The 22,906-nt window shown below is 46.3% G+C and overlaps 1 protein-coding gene across 1 annotated transcript; it reads left to right on the top strand.

Annotated features, from left to right (window-relative positions):
- The first annotated feature begins 16,945 nt into the window (after nucleotides 1-16,945).
- On the top strand, nucleotides 16,946-22,640 carry IZUMO1R (IZUMO1 receptor, JUNO). Its single transcript, XM_004754509.3, has 5 exons — nucleotides 16,946-17,191; nucleotides 18,308-18,473; nucleotides 19,151-19,339; nucleotides 19,541-19,673; nucleotides 19,818-22,640. Exons 2-5 carry the CDS (start codon nucleotides 18,333-18,335, stop codon nucleotides 20,171-20,173), a joined length of 819 nt encoding a protein of 272 aa, XP_004754566.2. The 5' UTR covers nucleotides 16,946-17,191; nucleotides 18,308-18,332; the 3' UTR covers nucleotides 20,174-22,640.
- The last annotated feature ends 266 nt before the right edge of the window (nucleotides 22,641-22,906 follow it).

Genomic DNA, 22,906 nt, shown 5'->3' with positions numbered 1-22,906 from the left:
ATTTGAACTGCACAGGATTAGCAACATGTGATGTAATTCGTATTTGGGTCTGCAACAAATGAAAAATATGTAACTATAATACTGGTGGTGATATCTTATTTTTTGGAGTCATTCTGTAGACAGAACATGAGATATAATTATAGGTACAAAAAAGAATTAAAATGATATCACCTGGTAAAAATGATATTCTATCATTGACAAAGGAAACAGTAGATGTTATATTAGCTCTGCTGTGCCATTTCCCCCAAAATGATCACCTCAAGTCTATTGAACCAGATGTACATATTGGAGTATATTGCTTAGTTCAGTCTACAATTTTTATATGCCCTTCATGTGCCACTTATTGCCCTGGGTCTTGAGACACGATGCTGAACACGTCCACAATGCTGCCAGGCAGCCCTCGTGGGGCTCACAGGCTAAAGTGGGGGACAGTGCAAGTGACACGAAATTCGTCCTCTTTGACAGCATGGAAACAGTGGAAGACTCATTCACAATTATGGTAATAACCAAAACCAAAAAATAAAGTTAGAAATGCTTAAAAGTGCTTGCCTCTGAGAAGTGAGACCAGTCAGTGAGGCAGCAGAATTTTAAAAACTGGGTTTTTTTGTGTTTTTTTTCCCCCCCTTAACTCATTTTGCACTACTTGGAGCTCTTCTAAGTAGAGGGATTATTTTAATATTTTTTTAAAAAATTATAATAATATTGTTTCTAACCAGCACAATCAGGTGGCTTACACTAAGCCTAATTGCTCCAGAAAACACCTGATGTCAGGGCTTTATGATCCCAGATTTTGTGCAAAGAATGTGGAATGGTGCAGCTGGGAGCCATTTGCCTCAATATACATGGAGAAGATTTGGGTCCTATAATTGTACATCTGGATGTTTTAATAGTGGCATGATATAAAATAAGCCTCTAGAAGCACATTGTGTTGCCCTTTCTGATTTATTGCTCTAAGTTTTTTAAAAACCGCGCATATATGTATTTTTTAAAGCACTGTGAAAAACTGCTTAAGAACATACATACTTGTCTCTATACAAAAACATGTGTTTGGGCATTTCAACCCCTCTTACAGCACATATATAATAGCACGTTGGAACCTAACCATCGTGGGCAATGACCCCTGAAGAGGTGTGTCCAGAGGTCTGTTTTGTCTTACGCCTTTGAGTCCCTCTTGTCGTTCTCCCCCAAACACCTGCAGCGGGGCCCTCTATACGTCTAGAACTTTGGAAGCAGGAAGGGTCATGAGGGAGGATGGCGGTAGGAAGGCGTTCCATTTCAGGATGGGGTGATATGGCAGAGAACGAGGGGCCCTGGGACAGGCCAGCTCTGGTCTGGGATGGACGCTTGGGGCATTCGACTTGAGGTGAGCTGTGAGGGGCAGAGCGGAACAGATCTGCTTGGAAGGCAGGGAGAGGGCGTGGAGGCAGTGGGAGAGCTGGCATGGAGTTTAGTTTGATTTGACACAGGGCTGGAGTATTAAACTTAATATTTGTAAAGTGCTTGGTACAGGGCCAGACTTATAAGTAGTGTTTAATAAATTATGGCCATTATTATCAAAATAAAATAGAAATTGCCGACATTTGTTGGTCATGCCCTATGTTATTAAATACAGTACGTGGAGAATTATAAAATTGATAGCAGAATTCACCTATATGGATTTCTGAGTGTTCCCCCATCCCACCAGCTTAGGACTTGCTGTCTTTCATTCTTTCCGGCATAAATACTAAGAACCAACTTTGCATAAAGTACAAGGTCAGGTACAAGCAATCAGCATTCTCCCTGACTCCAGAGGGTTCTCAGGGCTCAGAAATTTCCATGTCTTTTGCACTCATGTCCGCCCTGCCGGAACCCCAGGCCCAAGCTCCCAGAAACCCAGAGATCTGCCCTTTTTACACCCACAAAGTCAGAAGCCACACGAATGGTTTTAACTTGGTGAAAGGCAGTAAATTATGCCAAATCCACAAATTCCTTTTTGGATTTTGAGATCCCTTGAACATAAATGCAGATGAAGCAGACCATCCAAAGAGTTGCAGGGAACTCTTCACAAAGCTCATACTTCTCAAGGGTACCAAAGGAGGGCTTCCCTGGATTCTGTCGACTCTTCATTACTGAATTCAAACATTTGCCAAACATGGGCTATTCCTAAGCAGACCTTCTGCACTGGACCCCAAGAACACTGGACAGAGCCCATTCCAAAACACATTCTCATTTTCATCACCAATGGTCCTCAAGGCAGATTGCAATTACCCTCCGTTAGCAAACATGTTAGGACCCACCAGGCAGCTGTACACAGTGTTAGGCCCTGGGCTAGGCCCTGGGCTAGGCCCTTTATACACTTTCTCTCATTTAATCTGCATGTGCTGTTAGATAGGAACTACTACCTCTAGTTTATAGACGAGCAGTCCGAGACCCAGAAACATAATTTGCCAGAAACGTCCCACAGAGTTGATGTCAAAGCCACAGCGGAAACCCGAGCTTCCAATCTCCAAACCCAAATATCTCAAATACTGACTCCTGAGCCATGAGATCCCTCACTACGTGCATTCTTTCAGATAAGGTTACTGCTATGAACCTTCTTATGCAGTCTGAGTGAATATTTTCTAGAAAAAGATGGTATTACTGAAGCTATGCGTGTACATTCCAGTCACCTCTATTTTCTATAGTTACATTTCTAGAAATTACAAAATTGCACTAAGGGCTTTATTTGTGCGAATTACATTTTTCTTTCCCTCCCTGTACCTCACCACCATCATCACCATTTTGGGGGGGCTCCTTTTTGCCACAGGAGAAGACGCTATTGGAGGGAGCATTAAAACAAGTCTGAAAACACAGCCACAAAGAATCATTGAAGTGGTGTTAGCATTTATCCCAAGGGCTGGCTACCTCATCTTAAGTCTCTCTGCAGGAAGAGACCCTTTAAGTACCAAAGACACATCAGGAGGAATATCATGGGGAGAAAGAGGTAAGAATGAGGATGGAAATTGCCAGTATGCTGAAAAACAGCTGAGAGTCAGAACCCTAAATCTGGTATATATTAAGAGGAAGTGAAACAAAACACTTCTGGAAATGGAGATGGGGCAGACCCATTTCCTTTTACCTTGTTCCTGATGCAGAGATTTCAGGACAGGAGTGTGATCTCCCTTGGAGACTGGGAGGATTAGGGGGCCTGTGCCAGGTGGAGAGAGAGAAGGGAATCAATTCACTGTGTCCCACACTCAACAGAACTGTTGCTACCCACTTGGTCTGACCAAATTGTGAGCATGGCCTCCTTCCCCTTCCAGTGCATTAGGGGGCTGAAGAAAGCTCTGATACCAGGTCATACCGGAAAGACTTCTGAACTTGTACCCTGCACGGTCTCATCCCATGCTACTTTATGTCAACGCCATATCAGAAAACCAGTATCTACCTAGGGTCCACATAGAACAAAAATTCCCAGCAGAAAGGCTAACACTCTACAATTTCATATGGACAGTCTATCATGAAATTTGAATCTAAGAGTTCTTGCAAGTAAACTCAGCCCTACTACTCCTGAGTGTTCCAGTGGTCCTGTGATGGTCGTCTAGTCTTTCTGGAAAGGAGGGCCACGTGGCACCATCTTTGTTTCTTGTCAGGACAATGTCAGGACCTGCTGATAACATCAGCCTTCCCTATGATAGCCACGTGGGCTCCAGCTCTTCCTTCCCAGAGAAGGGAAGTGAAGGGGCAGACCTATGAAACACTGAGGATTTGGGGAACAGGATCATAAAGCCCAGAAAGCATAGCCACAAGCTGAGAATCCTCTTTTCGGTGGGCGTGGGAGGAAGGAGGAGGCAGTGTACGATGACTAGCCATATTCTTAATTTGAAAGACACTAAAATAAGTAGACCCGTGTGTCTGGGCGAAGTCTGATAAACTGAGTGTCAAAGACTGTGAAAAGGAACCTGATTCTGGTTCATTCCATTATCCATGATTCACTTATACAGTCATTCACTTCTCACCCATTCCTTTGTTTACTCATCCACAATTATGATTGTGTACCTGCTACAGCCCTAGAGAGAAGGCAGGGAAAGACCCAATGATATGAATACAATCCCCCTGCTTTATGGTATGAATCCTGGAAGGGTTCACCTTCCAGAAGCTCTTCCCTCTTTTTCTCACGCCAAGCAAAGATTTGATTTCTTATAATTTGCCTGCGCTTTCCTCATCCACTTCTCAGAGCTCTGGAAATATTATCTAGAGCACCACTTAAACAAAAATTATGAAAATGATAATAATAGGCAACACTTATTGAGAGCTTTTTGCATGTCAGGCAATGTTCTAAGCATTTTTTTTTAATTTTTATTTATTTATTTGGGAGAGATCACAAGTAGGCAGAGGCAGGCAGAGAGAGGGGGGGGAAGCAGGCTCCCTGCTGAGCAGAGAGCCCAATGCAGGGCTCAATCCCAGGACCCCAAGTTCGTGACCTGAGCCGAAGGCAGAGGCTCAACCCACTGAGGCATCCAGGCACCCCTGTTCTAAGCGTTTTAAATAAACTATTTATTTATACATCATAAGAGTATGATGAGCTAGATACTACTGATATGCTGATTTTTCAGATAAGAAAGCTAAGTCATAAAGAAATTAAACAAATTATGCATGGTCAGACCACATATACGATGGAGAACTGGGGTTTGGATGCGTACAGTCTAGCTCCCAATCCTCCATTCTTTGCCATTACAGTATCTGTATAATGGACAAAGTGTTTGGCCTTAAAGAAAATTTAAAGTGTATAGAGTTTCCTTTGCTGACTTGAATGATAGGATTTTCAACATGTTATACTGGTGTTAGTGGAAACTACTGGAAGGCTGTTCAGTACTAAACCCAGTCATTAACAGCCAATCTTGAAGCCAGGCTGTGTTAGTCTTCCACCAGCAGGGAAGAAACACATTTTGCTGAGAATATGTCAAAGTCACACAGCTAATAAACCATGGGGCCAATGTTCAAACCTGTGCCTAGCACATGGCCTTCAATAAATATTTATTGGGCAAGGAATAAATAAATGCATAAGTAAGATGAAAAAGCAAGCAAGCAGGCAGGCAGGGTTGTGTAGCCCAAAAGTTCATGCTCTGTCCTCTGTACTGGTTTCATCTTCATTTTTATTTTATTATTCTTTTTTATTATATTATGTTAGTCACCATACAGTACTTCATTAGTTTTTGAGGTAGTGTTCCATGATTCATTGTTTGAGTATAACACCCAGTGTTCCATGCAATATGTGCCCTCCTTAATACCCATAGTGGTGGTTTTAAATTTTGTGCCACAGAGGCCTCAAGAAATGAGAAGAGGGATAATGTGGACTAGCTACCTGCAAGAGTGGAACTCCAGGCTTCCTATCCCTGCTCCAATCAGAGTATCTCTGCTTCGACATGTGTTAGGTATTGGAGGACAGGTGTCACCAAAAAACTGTGGAGTAGGGAGCTCCAAGCATCTATCCCTCCGCTGAAGAAAACATTAAGCTGGCAGAAACATGCAGAATCAGGAATGTAATTTAAAAAAAAAAAAAAAAAAAAAACTTGCAACAGCCAGGGGAATGTTTAATGAAGCAGCAGCTGCTAAATTTTAGTGAGAGCATTTGGCATTTTTCTTATCCACCTACCATCCCCCATTCCTTAACTTGGCCAGTGGCCATGGTGACAATGACTCATATTCTTGGTGGTGCAGTTTGCTAAAGTCAGAGAGGCAATTCAAACCTTTATCAAAGAACTGTCTGGTGGTTCCCTAAGTGATTGGCTCAGAGGCTGCCTTTGTTTTTGATGTTCTTGGAATTTTTTCAGGGATGGGATGGTCTTTTGGGTAGCCTTTGTCAAAGGATTTAAAAGTATTATACTACTGACAGTCACCTGGGAAAGGGACGGAGAATGGAAGAAGCAACTGACAGACCAGAAAGTTTGGGAAAGAGGAGTCTGAGGAGGAAGGAATAAGGGCATGGAAGGGCTGCCTCGTAGGCCAGGGAGTCTGGAGGGCTATGTGCGTGCCCAAGTCTGAATACATATTCAGAAAAAGCCTAAGGTGGCCCTATGCTTATACCTCTAGTTTATCTTTGGGATCCATGTTAACAGGAGGTAACGGTAAGATAGTTGTAGATGGTCTGCCTGAGCACTGAGGGCTATAGTTCAGAAACAACCTGCAAGGACTGCAAATACCACAAAGTATTTTCTGTTTGGTTCTCTTTTTGCCTCCAGGGCATTTAAGGAACTATCTCTCAGGTCACTGCCAGGTAATGGAAGGCATGAGCACACATGGCAAGAAATACACTGTGCAAAATCATTTGGAAAAGTCACTAAATAAGTGGATGGTTGCAGGTCACTATAAGCAACAAAGGCAAGTCATGGAAAGGGGAAGAGAATGTGACTTCTAGAATTATCACACTGTAATATTTAAAATGCCAAACTTTCAACAAAAAATTAGAAGCCTGCCAAGAAATAGGAAACTATGGCCTCTTCACAGAAAAAGAAAATAAATGGACAGAAATTGTCCCCAAGGAACCCAGACATTAGACTTACCAGACAGACTTTAAACAACCATCTTAAACATGCACAAAGAACTAAAGGAAACCAGAGGAATGCTATTTCAACAAATAGAGACTATCAATTAACAATAAAAGGAATCAAATAAAAATTCTGGAGCAGAAAAGTACAATTAAAATGAAAAATTCACTCTAGGGGTTCAACAGAAGATCTGCCAGGCAAAAGAATCAGTAACTTGGAGATAGCTCCATTAAAATTATCCAGTCTGAAGAGAAGAAAAAAAATTACCAGAGCTGAAGGGGCATGCAGGACATCATCAAATGTACTAACATACACATTATGTGACTCTCAGAAAGGAGAGGAAAGAGAGAAAGAAGCAGAAAAAAATATTTGAAGAAATATGTCCCCCAAAGTCCCTAATTAGAGGAGAGACATGAATCTATACCTCCAAAAAGTTCAATGGACTCCAGTAAGCTAAATCCAAAGGCATCCACAATGAGATACGTTTTAATCAAATTATCAAAAGACAAAGACAATCTTGAAAGCAGCAACAGAGAAGCAACTGGTGAGGTACAAGGGATCCTCAGTATACCAGCAGCTGATTTCTTAACAAAAACAATGGAGGCCAGAGGACAGTGGGGTGACCTATTTAAAGTACTAAGAAAAAGAAAAGAAACCCCTCTCAACCAATAAGTCTATGCCTGTGAAAAGTATGCTCCAAAATGAAAGTGAAATTGAGGGATTTTATTGCTAATTGGCTTGCCTTAGGGTATACTAAGGGAGTCTTTTAGGATGAAATGAAAGAATACCAGACAGTAACTTGAAACCATATAAAGAAATAACATCAGTAGAGGTAACTACATAAGCAAATATGAAAACCAGTATTACTGCATTTTTTGGTTTGTAATTCTTCTTTCTTTTCCTATAGGATTTAAAATAAGAATGCAGAGTTGGTTAAGTGGCTCCTTTTGGCTCAGGTCACGATCTCAGGGTCCTGGGATTGAGCCCCATGTCAGGCTCGCTGCTCAGCAGGGAGTCTGCTTCCCCTCTGCCTCTCCACACCTCTGCTTGTGCTCATTCACCCTTGCTCTCTCTCAAATATTTTTAAAAATAAAAGATAAAATAAAAATAAAATACGAAGGCATAAAATAATTATAAATTTTTGTGAACAGGCCCCAAAGTAGGAAGATGTTATTTGTGACAAAAACAACAGTTTTTGTGTGCTCTTGAAGTTAAGTTGGTATCAAGACTTTGCTAGAACTTTAAGATGTTAATTGTAATGCCCAGGATAATCACTTAGAAAATAATTTGGAAAAAAATAATTTTCTAAAAAGAACTTAAAAAATACAAAAAAAAAAAAAGAGGAAATCAAAATGGCACATAAGATTTTAAAAAATGAACGAAGACTTGACAGATTCTCTTATTCTGGCAAATATGCAAGAATTATCTTTCACTGGAATCTGATATATAGTCTATGGGCAAAATGAGGCTTGTCAGAAGAGAAATTAGCCCACACATGTTGTTAGCAAAAATGTAATATAAATGTGAAATATCAACTAAGTAATATGCATGGCCCAGGAGCTTGACATGTTCCCAGAACCCTTCCCAGTGTTGCTGCAGTGAAACTGATGCCTAGTGCCACAGAGCAGCCCAGGATTCCCCTAAGTGTGATCAGCAAAACACTCATACCATGATGTTGATGGTGTTACAAATGCAGGGACTACTGTGGTCAAATACATTTGGAAATGCTGGGTTAAGAGGAGATCAAGAAATGTCTTTACCAGAGGACTCCTTGAAATTTGTAATACATCATGCATATACACTGAGTCCTCAGGAGAAAGTGATAGCATGAACATCTCCCCAGTTTTTGATTTATGGAAAGAATCTGTCATTTGGGAGACTGGAGCTTCAGGGAACATACATTGGGAAATGGTACAGGGAAGAGTTAAACATAATACGGAGGTTTTCTAGACCCCACGTTCTCCATGACAGTAGGTGGGGTAAAGGTATTTGGGGTTGCTGTGTAATAACCTGAATGACATCCCTGGCCCAGTGCCCTTAATAGGCATGCAACACTTTGCAGATTTTATTATATGATTTAAGTGCCAAGGAATAATTCAACAGACCATTTTCTCCTATTTAATGTAACACAGGAGAACACAGATTTTGAAGCTAGATAGTCCTAGACTCAGATCTTTATTTATTACTTGCCACTAACCACAGACTTTAGTAAGTTCTACAAAACACCCTCATAACAACATCTAGATTAGTACTAGCTAATAACAGGGAATCCCCACCTAAACAAGCTGACATACGAAACTGACCATTACAGTCTACTCTTGTCAATGTGGCACCTGTACAGACCTTAAACCATACTTAATCTCCAAGTAAAGACAATACAATCATACTTCCACAAGATACAATTATCCCATATACAACCAGGAAGATGCTAATCCATTCCCCCAGAAGAGGATTCAGATCCTTTAGTGATATTCCCTCTTCTCCTTTGATATCCTATAACGTAAATACTGTGATACAAAGTTAACTACTACTAATACATTTTATGTTAGAGGATAAGGAGATAAGACATCAAAGAACTTGTATAAACTATCTGAGGACATCTGTAAAATGGGTTTATAATACCTATGCAGGGTTAATTGCTCATTCATTCAGCAATCATTTGTGTCAGTCAATACAAACTATGTAGTATTGAACTGGACACATCTTTGCCTTTGACTAGCACATAAGGCAATGAGATGATGTCTATCAGGAGTTTGCCACATGGCCTAGAACAGAGTAATCCTTGAGAAGCCTCAGTTGACTTCCCCTTCCTTCTGGAATGGGGCGGCCACAGCTCTCAGAATAACCAGTGGTAGTTTGTGTGTCTTCACTCTACCCAAAGGGACCATTTGTACTGCAGTAGCAAGTCCAGAAAACTTCTTCCAAAACCAAAGAAGCCACCATGCCAGAGAAATAGAGAAGATAGAGCTATTTCCACATTTCTGAGGATGTGTGCAGTGCTTTGTCTTTATGGACACTAAGATGACTCAGTGGTTCCTCTTAAACCCCAATATCCATAGCAACCAAACATTCTAAAGGCTTTGGTAAAAACAAAACAAAACAAAACAAAACACCAGAATCATCAACTTAAGTGTGAGCAGACACTTAGCAAATTAAAATCTAGTTTTGTAAACTGAAGTAATTGAATATTCACAGCCATTAACATTTTCCAGAGAACTAAGTGTTAAGTAAATATAATACATACAAGAGCTTCACATTGTATTATATTATAGTGTTTATAAAAGAGGTCATGGAAGAATCACAAAATTCACTTTTCTAGAAATGGCAATGGCTTAATCATTGCATTACCAGAAGGCAATTTACCCACAGTTTCTTGCAAAATTCATTTTCCCCATCTCTATCTTTTCTTCTGTAGGCTCAAGGGCATAAGAAGTCAAATATTTGCCAGTTCAAAATGATTTGCTTTCTACCACTTTCTTTCTATAGACAATGAAACACATTATGGACCTTACAACCCATCTGTGCATTTTATCAGGCATTTTCAATGTAAGATCGAGACCAAGACATAAAGATGAAGACAAACCTAGAAAGATTGTATTTCATAAACCAAAGAAAATAAATACACAACTGACCCTATTCCATTCTTTGAACCTGAAATTGTGAACATGCCCAAGAGAGAAATAATTCACTAACAACATTTGGCAAGCCTCATGGTTATCAGAGCTGTAGGAAGTAGATTAGCAAGATGAGACTGTCCAAGCACAGGTCATTTAGCAAATAAGCAAGACGGACAGAAAAACAATTTTTTTAATTAGTAAGTAAGTGAAAGGTGAATGAGGGACAGAAAAACAATTTTTTTTAAAAAGGTAGAAATCCACTAGCTTTTGCACCACATACACTTAACTCTTATCCCTCTGAGCACACATAAAAATAATGAGGTTTCCTAGAATTTGTCCTGATATGCTTCTTAGTAAAAAAAATGAATCATAGGAGAGAATCCTTCCTACCAAAAAAATTATTTGTTAATTCAACAAATACCTACTGAGGATCTACGGTGTCCAGGCACTCAGTTACAACTGTAAAACAGAAAGACACAGTCTCTACTGGTCCGGGAGCTTTTAGACCAGTAGGGAACATGTGAGTCAGCAGGCAGTTCCAGGACAGTGTGGCATCATGGTAGAGATCACCCATGGGCTTGACCACACCAGGAAGGACACTTAATTTAGACATGGGCTTCCTTGAATGTGGACCACTCCAAATTGAGATCTAAAAAAAAAAAAAAAAAAAAAAGGTGTCTGGTAAGGGAAGTACCAAGAGTGTTGAGGGTAGGGACAAGAGTGTCTCCTTTCTCCCAAGTGAAAGGAGACAGCATGTGTGAAGACCTGGGACAAAAGTGACCACAGAATATTAAAGATAGTTCACATTAGCTGGGACTTTAGGGCCCTGTCTCTTCTTCTCACAGGTGGGATTGGATTGTGGTTACAATTTTAAGGTTAATGCTAGCATTGGCTCACACCCCATAGATGGTGGGGCTTGGGGAGGGGAATAGAGGAAGGGAAGACACAGTGGTGCTGAGAATTATGTTCTAAACAGCCATGCCTGGATGGGGTCCCTAAACCATATGTATTATAACTATGTCAATTTGTTCCAGTGTAAAATATCCTCTGAGAGGACCTGCTGATAGGTTTGGGCCTTTCCAAACAAATTTTCCATTTTAAATATACTAGGCAGGTGGAATGGAACAGAAAAGCAATGGGTTCTGGGAACTGGACCATGAGGAAAGAGCACTGTCCATGGCTCAGAAAGACCAGGTTCTACATCTGGGTGCAGGCCCCTGGGCATTGTCGGATGTAGCACATACCACTCATTTATTCAAACATTTAGAGGTGTGTATATGCAGCCTAAACTGTGCTAGGGGCTAGCAACCTCAGCAGAAGATAAAGTCCTCACCCTCAGGGAACTCAGAATCTACATGGGGAGGCAAGAAAATATGAAGAAAATTGTACAACCTTGTGATCAATGCACGGCTAAAAAAAAAAAAAATAGAAAGCCACGGGAGTCCTCAGAAGGGACCCAAACCCAGGGAGGGGCAAAGTAGCCTGCCTAGAGAGGATGACGCTTGAGTGGAGTCACCAAGGATGAGAACTTAAGGGAAGAAGCAGGGAAAGGGCACCCCTGGCAGATGGAGATGTAGGCTTGAAGATACAGAGCAGTGGCAATTCAGATAGAAACAAGTAGATCAATTCGGCAAGTGTATAGAGTCAGGGTGGGAGTGGGAGGTAGAGGGGTTTCTGGAGTAACTAAGTGCCAGGCCATGAAGAATTCTGCAGGTCATGTGAAAGTATCTGTATAAAGTTGGGGAGGGAAAAGAGTCCAAGACAACTCCTGGGCCATGACTTGGATGACTAGAAGAATAGGGTCCCATTAAGCAACATGAAAAGCAGATTGAATGGGGAGCAAAGAACAGCTGGGTCATATTGAGTGTAAGGAGCCTGTTGGTAATCGAAGTAAAATACTATTAGAGATAGATTGACACACACATACAGACACACACACACACCCCGACCATTCTATAGGTCAGGACTGGAGGGAGATTTAGAAGTTATCTGCATATAGGAGATCATGCACAGTGAGAGTAAGTACAGTCAAGTATAATATGGAATGACCCTTTCCACTGCGTAGAGCAATTTGGAGGTTGTTAATGAATTTGGCAAGTGTGGATTCTATGGGACAGAGGGTAGTAGCTGAATAGCAGTGGTCAGTAAATGAATGTCAGGTGACACACAGAAGCCACAACGAACACACACAGGTCTTTTAAGAAGCAAGTCTGGGAAGGAGAGTGAGGCAGGTTTGTAGCTGGAGAAAAACTCCGAGTCAAGAGATATTTGGGGGGAGGGATGTTGGGAGGACTGAAAGAGAAAATGGACTGATCTCAGCTGCACATTGTCAAATGTCCCACAAACGTCCGTTACTTATTAACGCCGTCTCCCAGACACCCAGTAGCAGCCTGGTTTGAATGTCATAATGAGACACTGGCAACGGGGCAACTGTGTTGAAGAGAGAAGAATCTAGTAGCCTGAAAAGAAAAAGAAGAGACTAAAGACATTTGTTCTTTGTGACCTGCCTTTCTCCCGTCTCTGGTTTTCAGTTCATCTCTTTCCTGTAGGACCTTGATGTTTTTCTCTCTCTCTCTCCCTACTTGAACTCTCTTCAACACCTGACAGGCTTCACACTCCTTTCCTTTGTTATGACTAGACCGAAAAAGTGGTCTCTTCAAGGAAGTGATGAAAAGCTCCAGCATTCACAGAAATCACCAGAAACTGAAGACAATCCCATGTGAGAGTCTGAGAGTGAGAGAGAAAATCGAAGGGTACAGGAAGGCGGAGTGGAAAAGGAGGGGAGACAGAGAGGAGGAGGGTGAGGAGAGGGGACAAGAACAGAAAATGAGAGGTAATTTTAAACTCGAGGCAGGAAGCGTAGGTGGGGATGGAATAAAGGGTAGGAAGGAAGGCAGAGGGGTAAGGAGAGGGACTAGGTCAGGTTAAACTAAAGAAGCAGGTGGATTAAAAAATGTTTAAGAGGGGCGCCTGGGTGGCTCAGTCAGTTAAGCATCTGCCTTCAGCTCCGGTCGTGAATCCAGGGTCCTGGGATCGAGCCCCACATCGGGCTCTCTGCTCAGCAGGGAGCCTGCTTCCTTCCTCTCTGCCTGCCTCTCTGCTACTTGTGCTCTTTCTCTGTCAAATAAATAAATAAAATCTTAAAAAAAAAAAGAATGTGTTTAAGAAATACAGTTTTAGGGGCACCTGGGTAGCTCAGTCAGTTAAGCATCCTGCTCTTGGTTCAGCTCATGTTGTGATCTCAAGATCATGAGATTAAGTCCTAGGTCGGGCTCTGCACTCAGTGGGGAGTCTATGCTGGAGATTCTCTCCCTCGGCAACCTGCCATGTGCTTGTGGGCACGGATGGGCAGGCGTGTAAGTGTGCACATGCTCAGTCTCTCTCAAATAAAGATTACAGAAAAAAAGAGAAACTAGAAGAATAGGGTCCCATTAAGCAATATGAAAAGCAGATTGAATGGGGAGCAAAGAACAGCTGGGTCATATTGACCCAAATACCTACTCAGGTATTTTCTGCTTGATTACTCAACAAATGTGTATTGACTAGCCGTTCTGGGTCAGGCACTGTGTTTGGTGCCTGGCCGGAGCTGCAAGCAGGCATTCACAATGATGGATGGTAAAATCCACAACAGGGGCCGGCATGAGAGAACAACTCACCAATCTTGGTGGGGGCCACACACATCCCCTGAGAAGCCATCCATCCTCAGAGCTGAGGGATCCGTAGGAGGTAGCAGCCATGGAGTGTGAGCTTGGAGGGAAGGGCCCGGCAGAGTGACAGCACAGGGTGGTCTCAATGTCAGTGTGAAGAGGACCTGTTGAAAGCTGTAAAGCACAAGAGAATAGCACAGAAAGTAAACAGGGACCTGATGAAACAGGGTCCTTGGGACGGGTTGAGAATTCGGGACTTATGTTAAATCTGGAAGGCTTTTTTTTAAACATGAGAGTATCTTAACCACCTTTAACCTTTTAAAAAGATCCAGCTCAAGGGGGTTATTAAAAAACACATGGAGGCAAATATTGAACTTGGTTAATGATAATGATACACAAATTACTTAAGAGGAAGCATACTGAGATCTGTGATTTACTTGGAAGTGCATGATGGAAAAGCAGCCGAGTGGGTAACTAGAAGGCTGGAAGGCTGGCTGGATGTGGGACAATGAAAATACAATACAATGGTAATGGTAAAATCAAAGTGATGGGGATACAGGTGTTTGTTGTAAAATTCTCTCAACTTTTCTTATGTTTGAAAATGTTGATAATAAAATACGGGGAAATTTAGATCATTCTGGCTGATTGTAGAACATTCTAGAAAGGGGAATAGGAGCCAGTGAGTAGGTGGTTGCAGTAACTAATGCGAAAGGGAGTCATGGCCCCAAAAACTGGGGAGAGAAAGGGAGAGAAGAATTCAAATTCAAGAGCTATTTCAGAAGTTACGTCAATGACATGGTGATGGACTTGGTGATGGACCACAGTCACTTGGTGACTGTGGCAGGAAGGCAGGCTAGGGATAAACAACAAACCAGGCCACAAACCAGTTAAGAGTTGAGCAAGGATGGCCAATAGATTTTGGGGTGAAAAGGAGGACTCCTAACACCCATGAAGAACTGAGTCACCAGTGTCCCCTTCAACTGGCCTCTGACCTCGGGTCCCCGCCAGGAGATTCCTGACACAAATCCTTTGCCTTCTTAGTCTGCTCTGGAACTCGTGGGGGAACTCAGTGGGCCACAGCACCTCACGAGCAAAGGGGAGAGTCAGCAGGGAGAGTCGGAGAGTGGATACTTCCCCGCTGGGGCTGGGCTGCTCCCACCCACCTCCCCCTCCCCTCAGCCCTCTCCCAGCGCTGCTGTAGCTCTGCTTGCTGCAGTTCAAGTGTTTTGTTTTCTCAGAAGGAAAGCATCTGAGGTCAGCAGCTTCAAATGGCTTCTTCAACCCCAGCCAGCTTTAATTTATCAGCTTTCAGTTACAAAACAGATTTCTTGGGACGACTCAATCACAATAAAACAAAAATGAGTTTTCCTCCAGGCCTGCAAACTGCCTCTTCGCTAGAGCAGCTGTTGGCCTGATGGTTCTGGGAGAGGAATCCCTCCCACTCCCCCCAACCCTCCCACTCCCCCTACGGCCCAAGCCCAGCACCTGTGAGGAGTGTCATTTCAGCTCATTTCCTACCAGCCTTGTCCTAGATACTGTCAGCAAGCCCCTCACTCTCCTTCCCTCCCTGTGAAGGAGGGTTATCAAAGGACCTGTTTTCCATTCCCATAATTACTTCTGGGCTTCACTGCTGGATTCTTGTCGCTGTCATGCCCACAGCCTTGGGAGGCTTAGGAGCTTTGTGTTTGTGAGGACTTGAACAGGGCAGGCCTGCCTGCTCTTCCTGCCCCCAGGGATGCCCTTGGAGAAAGACCCATGCCACAGAAATGCAGGGACTGTGTGGTATCAGACCCTAAAAGGGGGGACTCTGAACTCTTACTTAAGGAGGCTGGGGGCACCTGGGTAGCTCAGTCAGTAAAGCGTCTGCCTTGGGCTCGGGTCAGGATCTTAGGGTCCTGGGATTGAGCTCTGCATGGGACTCCTAGCTCAGAAGGGAGCGAGCCTACTTCTCTCTCTGCCCCTCCTCCCACTCATTCTCTCAATCTCTCTTTCTCTCAAATAAATCTTAAAAAAAAAAAAAAGGATACAAGAGGCTGGGCCAGTGATCATCACCACTCGCAAATAAAGCTAGACGCAGGCCTCCCGAAACACCACCTGACTGTGGCATTTGACTTTCTGAAAAACAGACCTCCCTGGAGACCCGGACGGAAGAGCATCTGCCTCTCAGTCTTGAAGGGAACCCACTCAGCTGGTCCTTGTGCATCAGATATGAAGCTCTGCCCCTGCCCCCACCTGAGCCTCAGGCTCCCCACAGTGAAATCAGAGAGGGCGTTCAGGCTCGGGGTCGTTTCTAGGGGTGAGTCAGAACCGGTAGCGAAGGTGTCTGGGTCCTTCGTGGCACTTGGCACATGGCGCTACGGAGAACTCCATTTTCCGCGGTGATGACCGACTCACGTCTCCACATCAGCCTCGTAGTTGAGCAACCCAGAGTGGGCTCTGTGTGCTTCAAGTATAAAAGTGCTCTTATTGTTTTAGTTTCCTGGCTACCGGTACCACTTCAGTCACTTGGGCTGCTTGTCCCTTGGAGAGGGGACCTGTTTTAGGAAACGCGCAAGGGAGGGGCTCCTTTTCCAGAGTTCCCATCACCTTTGGGCCTCTCCCAAGAGTCCTGTTCGAGACTGCCAGCCTCTCTTGGTTGAGGACTTTCTTGTGAACACATACACGGCCGAGGGCGCTGCAGAATACTTCACAGGACAAGGATCTCTGCATGCTCAGGGAGGCCGTTCAGTGGGCTTACAGCGGGGCGGGGGCTTTCTTGGTTTTGTTGGATTGGGCTTTGGTCACACATTGAAAATCTTGTGTCTCCAAGGCCCTGTTTTATATGCAGGCACCAGCAGGAACCCTGGTGCCTGCAAGGTGACTGAGGTCGCTCACTGTCACTCAAGCCACCGGGTGGTGCCATCCCAGGTGTCTGAGCCCACAAAGGGCTAGGTGGAGCTGCAGGCAGAAGGGGGGCAGAAGGCAGGGACCCAGAGACAAAGGCTTCTCAGGATAAAGGAAAAGAATTAAAGCCAAAGACTTACTCTGTGCCAGGCACAGAGTCCTGTGGAGTCAGTCCTTTCTGTGAATTTTCTCCTTCATTTCTTTCTCCCAGCCACCCCTATTACAAAACAGCCCTTTATACAGACAGGCAAACTTACAGAGAGTTGGCCACGTTCTCCAGGCCATCCGGCTGGCCAGGAGCAGGGCCAAGAACAAAAGTCAGTAGCTGACCAGAGCCCAGGAGCCTTCCTACTACCGGGTCTCTGCTTTTCTGAGAAAGTGAAAGCCTCCAGCTCCGAGCTCCGTGAGATGGATGCCATTTAAGGGGCGCCACCTGGAGCTCTGCGTCTGCACCTGGGCTGTGTGGAGGGGGCCATAAATGGGCAAGATGGCAGCCTCCCATCTCTGGAAGCAGGAGGGAGCAGCTCCCACGTTGAAAGTAAGTATGCAGAAAGCACGAGAAGAGGCAGCATCTTTCCTCTGTTCCCCTGTTAAACCAGCTTCTTGAAAGATACTGCATGGTCACAGCTGTGCCTGACACTGGAGTGGGGGTAGTGGCAGATTGGGGGGGGAGGGGCTGGGGTCTCCATCCCCAGCCTGTGGGCTGCTCAAAACTCAGGTGAGGCCAGGGGTTTTCAGTTTCACTGTGATGGGCCACAGTGGCCTTCCTGCGAGCGCTGGAGGACTGTGGGAGCCAGGGGCTCCCTAGATGGGTAAGGCACTGGGCACTTGACACAGGGTGCTCTTCTGCCTTTCTTCTTTCAGTCTGTTGTTCCCCTCCCTTGCCTTACTACCCAGATCAGAGCTGGAAACACAGAGCTCAGCAAACCCCAAGAGGGGAAGCCGCCTCCTTGCTCCTGTGCTGAGGAGCGGGCTTCGGATGTGCAAGACAGGCACAGCTGAGTGGGCACGCTCCTGCTGGGTTTTTCTCCCCACCCCCAAAGTTCCTGCTCAGGAGGGTGGGAGTTGGGTTGGGTCCAGTGGAAGCAGAACCACCACTCCCAGGGGAGAGGGGTGGGTGGGGTAGGGGGGTGAAGGGGAGGCCTCCTTTGGAGGGAATGGGTGGGGACCAGTGGCTTGGGGAGGGAGCCCTGCAGTCCGGGCTGGCCATCAATGGCATAAGCACTGCACCTGGCCCACCACCTGCTCCCACTGTGCCCTCTGCGCCCTGTAGAATCTGGTTACTGAGCATTTGCTCATCCGGGATCAAAGCTCTGAATTCCCAGCCCCTGTGTCTTGGCAGGGGGCTGGGGGGTGGAGGGGAGAGGTCTGCCTCCAACAGGGAGGGGCCAGGAAAAGTTCCCAGGCTGGAGCCATTCCACACTGACCCTCCCTCGCCTTAGGCCTGGGCTCTTCCTGGGATTCCCTTTAGGTGTCCGTACATCACTGGGAGTGGGTGTCAGAATGCTAAAGTATGTCCTACCCGCCCTGACATTTTTTGATGCCACCTCCGATAGAGGTTCTAAGAGCAGCCAGAGGGTCATGGTCACTTGAGAGAGCCCTGACACTCAACCTCACTCCTTGGGATAGCCTGTCTGATCTTTCACCCAAGCAGGTGTGGTTCCTGTCTGCCATCGGCCATGGATCGGTTGTGGCTGCTCCTGTTAGGGCTGTGGACAGTTGCACCACCCACCTGGGCTGGGGACGAGCTGCTCAATGTCTGCATGAACACCAAACACCACAAGCGAGAGCCTGGCCCAGAAGACCAGCTCTACAAAGAGGTACAGAGGCCAGATGTTGCCTGGGGGTGGGAGGGGGCTTGCTTTGGCAGCTCAGGGAAGGGACGTAAATGCCACAATGGTTTCTGAACCACCAACAACCCTATCTCATGTGGTTCCTTATGCTGGTATTGGGGCCTGAGCCACTGGAGGGACACTATGGCCTTTTGAGATCATAACTGTTGAGTGCTTCAAAATTCCCATCTCTGAGCTTCTGGGTCACTTGGGGAACAGGGGCAGGTGGTGATCCAGGAGGCTCAGCACTGGTTTGGCATAAATGCAAACCAGGTCCTCCTCCTCTAGCCTTCCTACCAATAGGCAGGGGAAGACCTAGGACTCTGGCAACCCCTCCCCAAGCCCTAAAGGCAATTGATGGGGGGCAGGGTGGAGTTGTGGAACTGGCATTTCCCTGGGAGCTCTTCTCAGGGCTCCACATCCCCCTGGGGTTCGTGGGGCTCCTTAGCGGCCCCTCAGGAGGTGACCCTCTGCAAGTCCAGTCTCTAGAGGACTGCAGCAGCCTGCACCATGGAGATCAGTGTGCCGGGGCCCTTTGGCTGTGAATTTCCACTTTTCTTCTATATGGGTGCTGCTGACTTGAAGCCATCCCCTTTGCCCAGGCCCTCCTCCTTCTCCCATGTCTTACCAACCCCCATGCCTTTTCCTTCTTCTTTGGCCTTCAGTGCAACCCCTGGCGAGGCAATGCGTGCTGCAGGGCAGACACCAGCCTGAACACCCACCTGGACCTGCCCTTGCTCTACAACTTCAGCTTGCACCACTGTGGGGTGATGCTGCCAGACTGCGAGAAACACTTCCTCCAGGCCATCTGCTTATACCAGTGCTCCCCAAACCTGGGGCCTTGGATCCAGAAGGTCAGGAGGCTGGGGCAGGGGCAGGCAGGAGGCAGGTCCACGCAGTTACTGAGGACCTGAGCCCCACGCTGCTAGCAGCGCAGGCCGTGCTGTCCCCCTACAGGCAGCGCAGTCAGAGGCCGGGTTGGGACAAAAGCTGGAGAGGCAGCTTCCTCAGGCCATGCTACTAGCATTCTTGTCACCTGCCATGCCTGTATCCAGCTGGACTCGGGCGGGCCAGGCGAGCGAATTCTGGAGGTGCCCCTGTGCTGGGAGGACTGTGAGCAGTGGTGGGAAGACTGCCGCACGTCTTACACTTGCAAAGCCGACTGGCATGGCTGGGACCGGACTGAGGGTAAGTGTCGCTCGCTCAGCAGCGCTTCCCCCCCCCCCCCCAGCCCGCAGGGCAAGCGCAAGCCCCCTCTGCTCCCCAAGGGTGAAGAATGGGGGGGATGGGGAGGGGAGGGGGAGCTAAGGGTGTGCCTCCATCCCGCCACAGGCAAGAACCTCTGCCCTGCACAGGCCTTCTGCCACCCTTTCCCCCATTACTTCCCCACCCCGGTTGACCTGTGTGAGAAGATTTGGAGTCACTCCTTCAAGGCGAGCCCTGAGCACCGGAACAGCGGGCAGTGCCTGCAGAAGTGGTTTGAGCCTGCTCAGGGCAACCCCAATGTGGCCGTGACCCGCCTCTTTGCCAGTACAGCCCCGTCCCGGGACCACCCCTGCAAGCTCCTGGCCTTCTCTCTGCTCCCGGCATTCCTATCCCCAGAGCCCCTTCTTCTCCCACCCACATTCCTCCTCTCTTGGGTCCTTCCTGTAAATAGAGCAGCACAGGCTGGGGGCCGGAGACACTGAGGCTTCAGAAGCGGGGGCTCCGAGCACCGAACATTCAGTTCTAGCCGCCCCCGCCCCCCCCGCCATCCCACTCTGCTCTTGTTCTGTCTTCCGCTGCCTGGAAAGCAGCAGAGGCCTGAAGCGCCTACGTGGCCTTCTCCCTTTGCCTTGACGGGTCCTCTGCGGACTCCAGTGTGGGGCTCCAGGCCCTTCTCGTCCAGGGTGTGCCCACCTTCTGCCAGGACAGAGCTGGCGGTCACCACCCTGGCCTCCTGTCCCACCAGGGGGCCTCCAATAAAACTGTACTTGACCTTCCCCCTCCGTGTGACCCACTCAGTCCTAGCCCTACCATCGGGGAGCCAGTCCGCCTGCTGCACTGACGTCTCAGAGTTGGCTGCGACCTAACTCCTAACAATTAGCTTCTTCACGTGTGCCAGGTCCTCTCCTTCCCTCCTCAGAACTCCTCCTGGGAGGAAGACTTTCCACACCCACTCCCCCCAGCCCCCATAAGCTCTGTGCCATACAGAAGACGCAAAGCTAGGGTAAGGACCACCCAGACCACTGGTTTTATCTTGGATACAGGATTAAGTCCCCTCAATGCTTGAGGCATTTCCTTCTTCTTCTTCTTTTTTTTTTTTTTCCCAGATTTTATTTGAGAGGTCAAGCGGTGAGAGAGCACTTGATTGGAGGGGGTGTGGGAGGAGAAGCAAACTTCTGGCGGCTGGATCCTAGGACTCTGGGATCCTAACCAAAGCCGAAGGTGGACGCTTAACTGAGGGAGCCTCCCAGCTGCCATTTCCTACTCTTTTAACCCCAGATTCACAACACACAGCTCAGGAATTCTGGAAGCCAGGGCTCTATTCCAGTTTTACTGCTTTCTATAGGACTTTTGACAAGTCCAAAAGGGACTTTTGGGTGGCTCCCCCACCCCCCCCACCAAGAGGCATGATGGAGTTGGACTTCATGATTTCTTAACTTACAAAAAGAAAAAGGGAAAAGCCAATGCCACTGTTTGTTGGGCTACAGTCTGTGCTTCTCAGGCAGTGCCACACCATAAAGAACAAGACAGAAGTCAGAACTGAACCAGAGAAGAGGCACTGGGACAGCCTTCACGCCCCTTCTGTAAGTGGCGTGGGAGCCAATCCACCCACCCGGAACGTTCCAGAACCAGAAGCCCAGCAGCTTCTCAGCATAGATGGCCCCTTCCCTATAACCTTGCCATTGACAAAGAGGGTTTCTAATATGTCAGCCCCCAAGGTAGTTGGCTTTTCTGACACTCATTCTCACCAGACACCAGTAAGACTTGCTCATCATTAAAGTCTATCTCCAACCCTCCACCCTCCCCCTGAATGTGCTCCTTCCTGAACAGACACAGCTCGGGCACTCGGGTTCTCAAACCAGTGAGGACGGTCCTCCTAAGTGAGGTGCTCAGAGTCTGGAGTAGGAGACTGGCACTAGCAGGGGACACAAAGCACTTTGCTGGAAGCCTGAGAGAACAGGGACTGGGCTGGGGATCCTCACAAAGGGGGTGATGCCTGAGCCCACTGAAGAGAGATCTTTTCATTAAGCATAGAACCAACAACAAAAAAAGGCTAATCAAAAACCAGCCAGTCCCTAAGGCCCTGGTGATCTGAAACAGGAACTTTACCTACTCTTAAGTGAATCAAGAAATTGTGGCTTCAAAAATACATATAGGTAAAATTTCTTAAGAATTAAGGACTTGGCTTTTCTCTATCTTCACTTAATAAACTATCACTTTACTAAAAAAAAGAATTAAGGACTTGAATGAAGTGTCTGAGGATATGCGTGTGGTTCTAAAGCTGAGAGTTAAATGACTTTTTTTAAAGTATTTTTAGATAAAAATATAAAATTAATCAAAGTAAGGTTAACACTGAGATAGCCCAAACAAGACCAGTTCTGGGAGCCCTAGTGACTGCTACTGTTTATTGATCATTTACTCCGTGCCTGCGGCTCTGCTAAGCTCCTAACATGCATTAGCTGATCCTTCCAAAAGCCTTGAGAGTTACCCTTACACCTGCCTTTCAAGTTAAGTCAGATATGTGGATTTGAAATCAGGTAGGTCTGACCCCACAATCCCAGCTCATGAGGCTTCCACAGAACACCCTGGCAAGTGGGACTGGGGCAAATGTTGGGAGAGAGGACAGGCTTATGGCCGGCCATGGTCAGGAAAGAGACCAAGTTTTCTCCCTGTCTGTGGTTAGAGGAGTGATGTTTTTCAGTAGTGGAATAGAATTGTTAGATTTGCAGTTGAGTGATTTGTTTCAAGCAGAGAGATCCATACATATGGCTATAACTTGGAGGTCAAAACCCCCCCAACACAGAACAACAGAGCCCCAGCCAGTCAGCCCCTTAGCTCCAGGGCTACCTGCTTCGAACCACTTCTGGATTTAGCTATGAAAAAGTTACAAGGGGTGCCTGAGTGGCTCAGTGGGTTAAAGGCTCTGCCTTCGGCTCAGGTCCTGGGATTGAGCCCCACATCAGGCTCACTGCTCCCCAGGGGGCCTGCTTCTCCCTCTCTCTCTGCCTGCCACTCTGCCTGCTTGTGATCTCTGTCAAATAAATAAATAAAATCGTTTAAAAAAATAAATTTTAATAAAAGTTACAAAAGGTGGCTTATCTTTTCTGCCACACAGATCACCTTTTCGCTCTCTATTCTGTTACTTTCTTAATCTTCCGATCTCTCTAATTTTGGCAATCCATTTTTAATTTCCAGGCGATTTTTTTTTTAATTCC

This window comes from Mustela putorius, unplaced genomic scaffold (genome assembly GCF_011764305.1).
Source record: "Mustela putorius furo isolate JIRA1106 unplaced genomic scaffold, ASM1176430v1.1 tig00001069_pilon_pilon_pilon, whole genome shotgun sequence".
Taxonomy (NCBI): domain Eukaryota; kingdom Metazoa; phylum Chordata; class Mammalia; order Carnivora; family Mustelidae; genus Mustela; species Mustela putorius.
The sequence above is the reverse complement of the archived record's forward strand: the minus strand, read 5'-3'. Positions and strand labels throughout refer to the sequence as shown.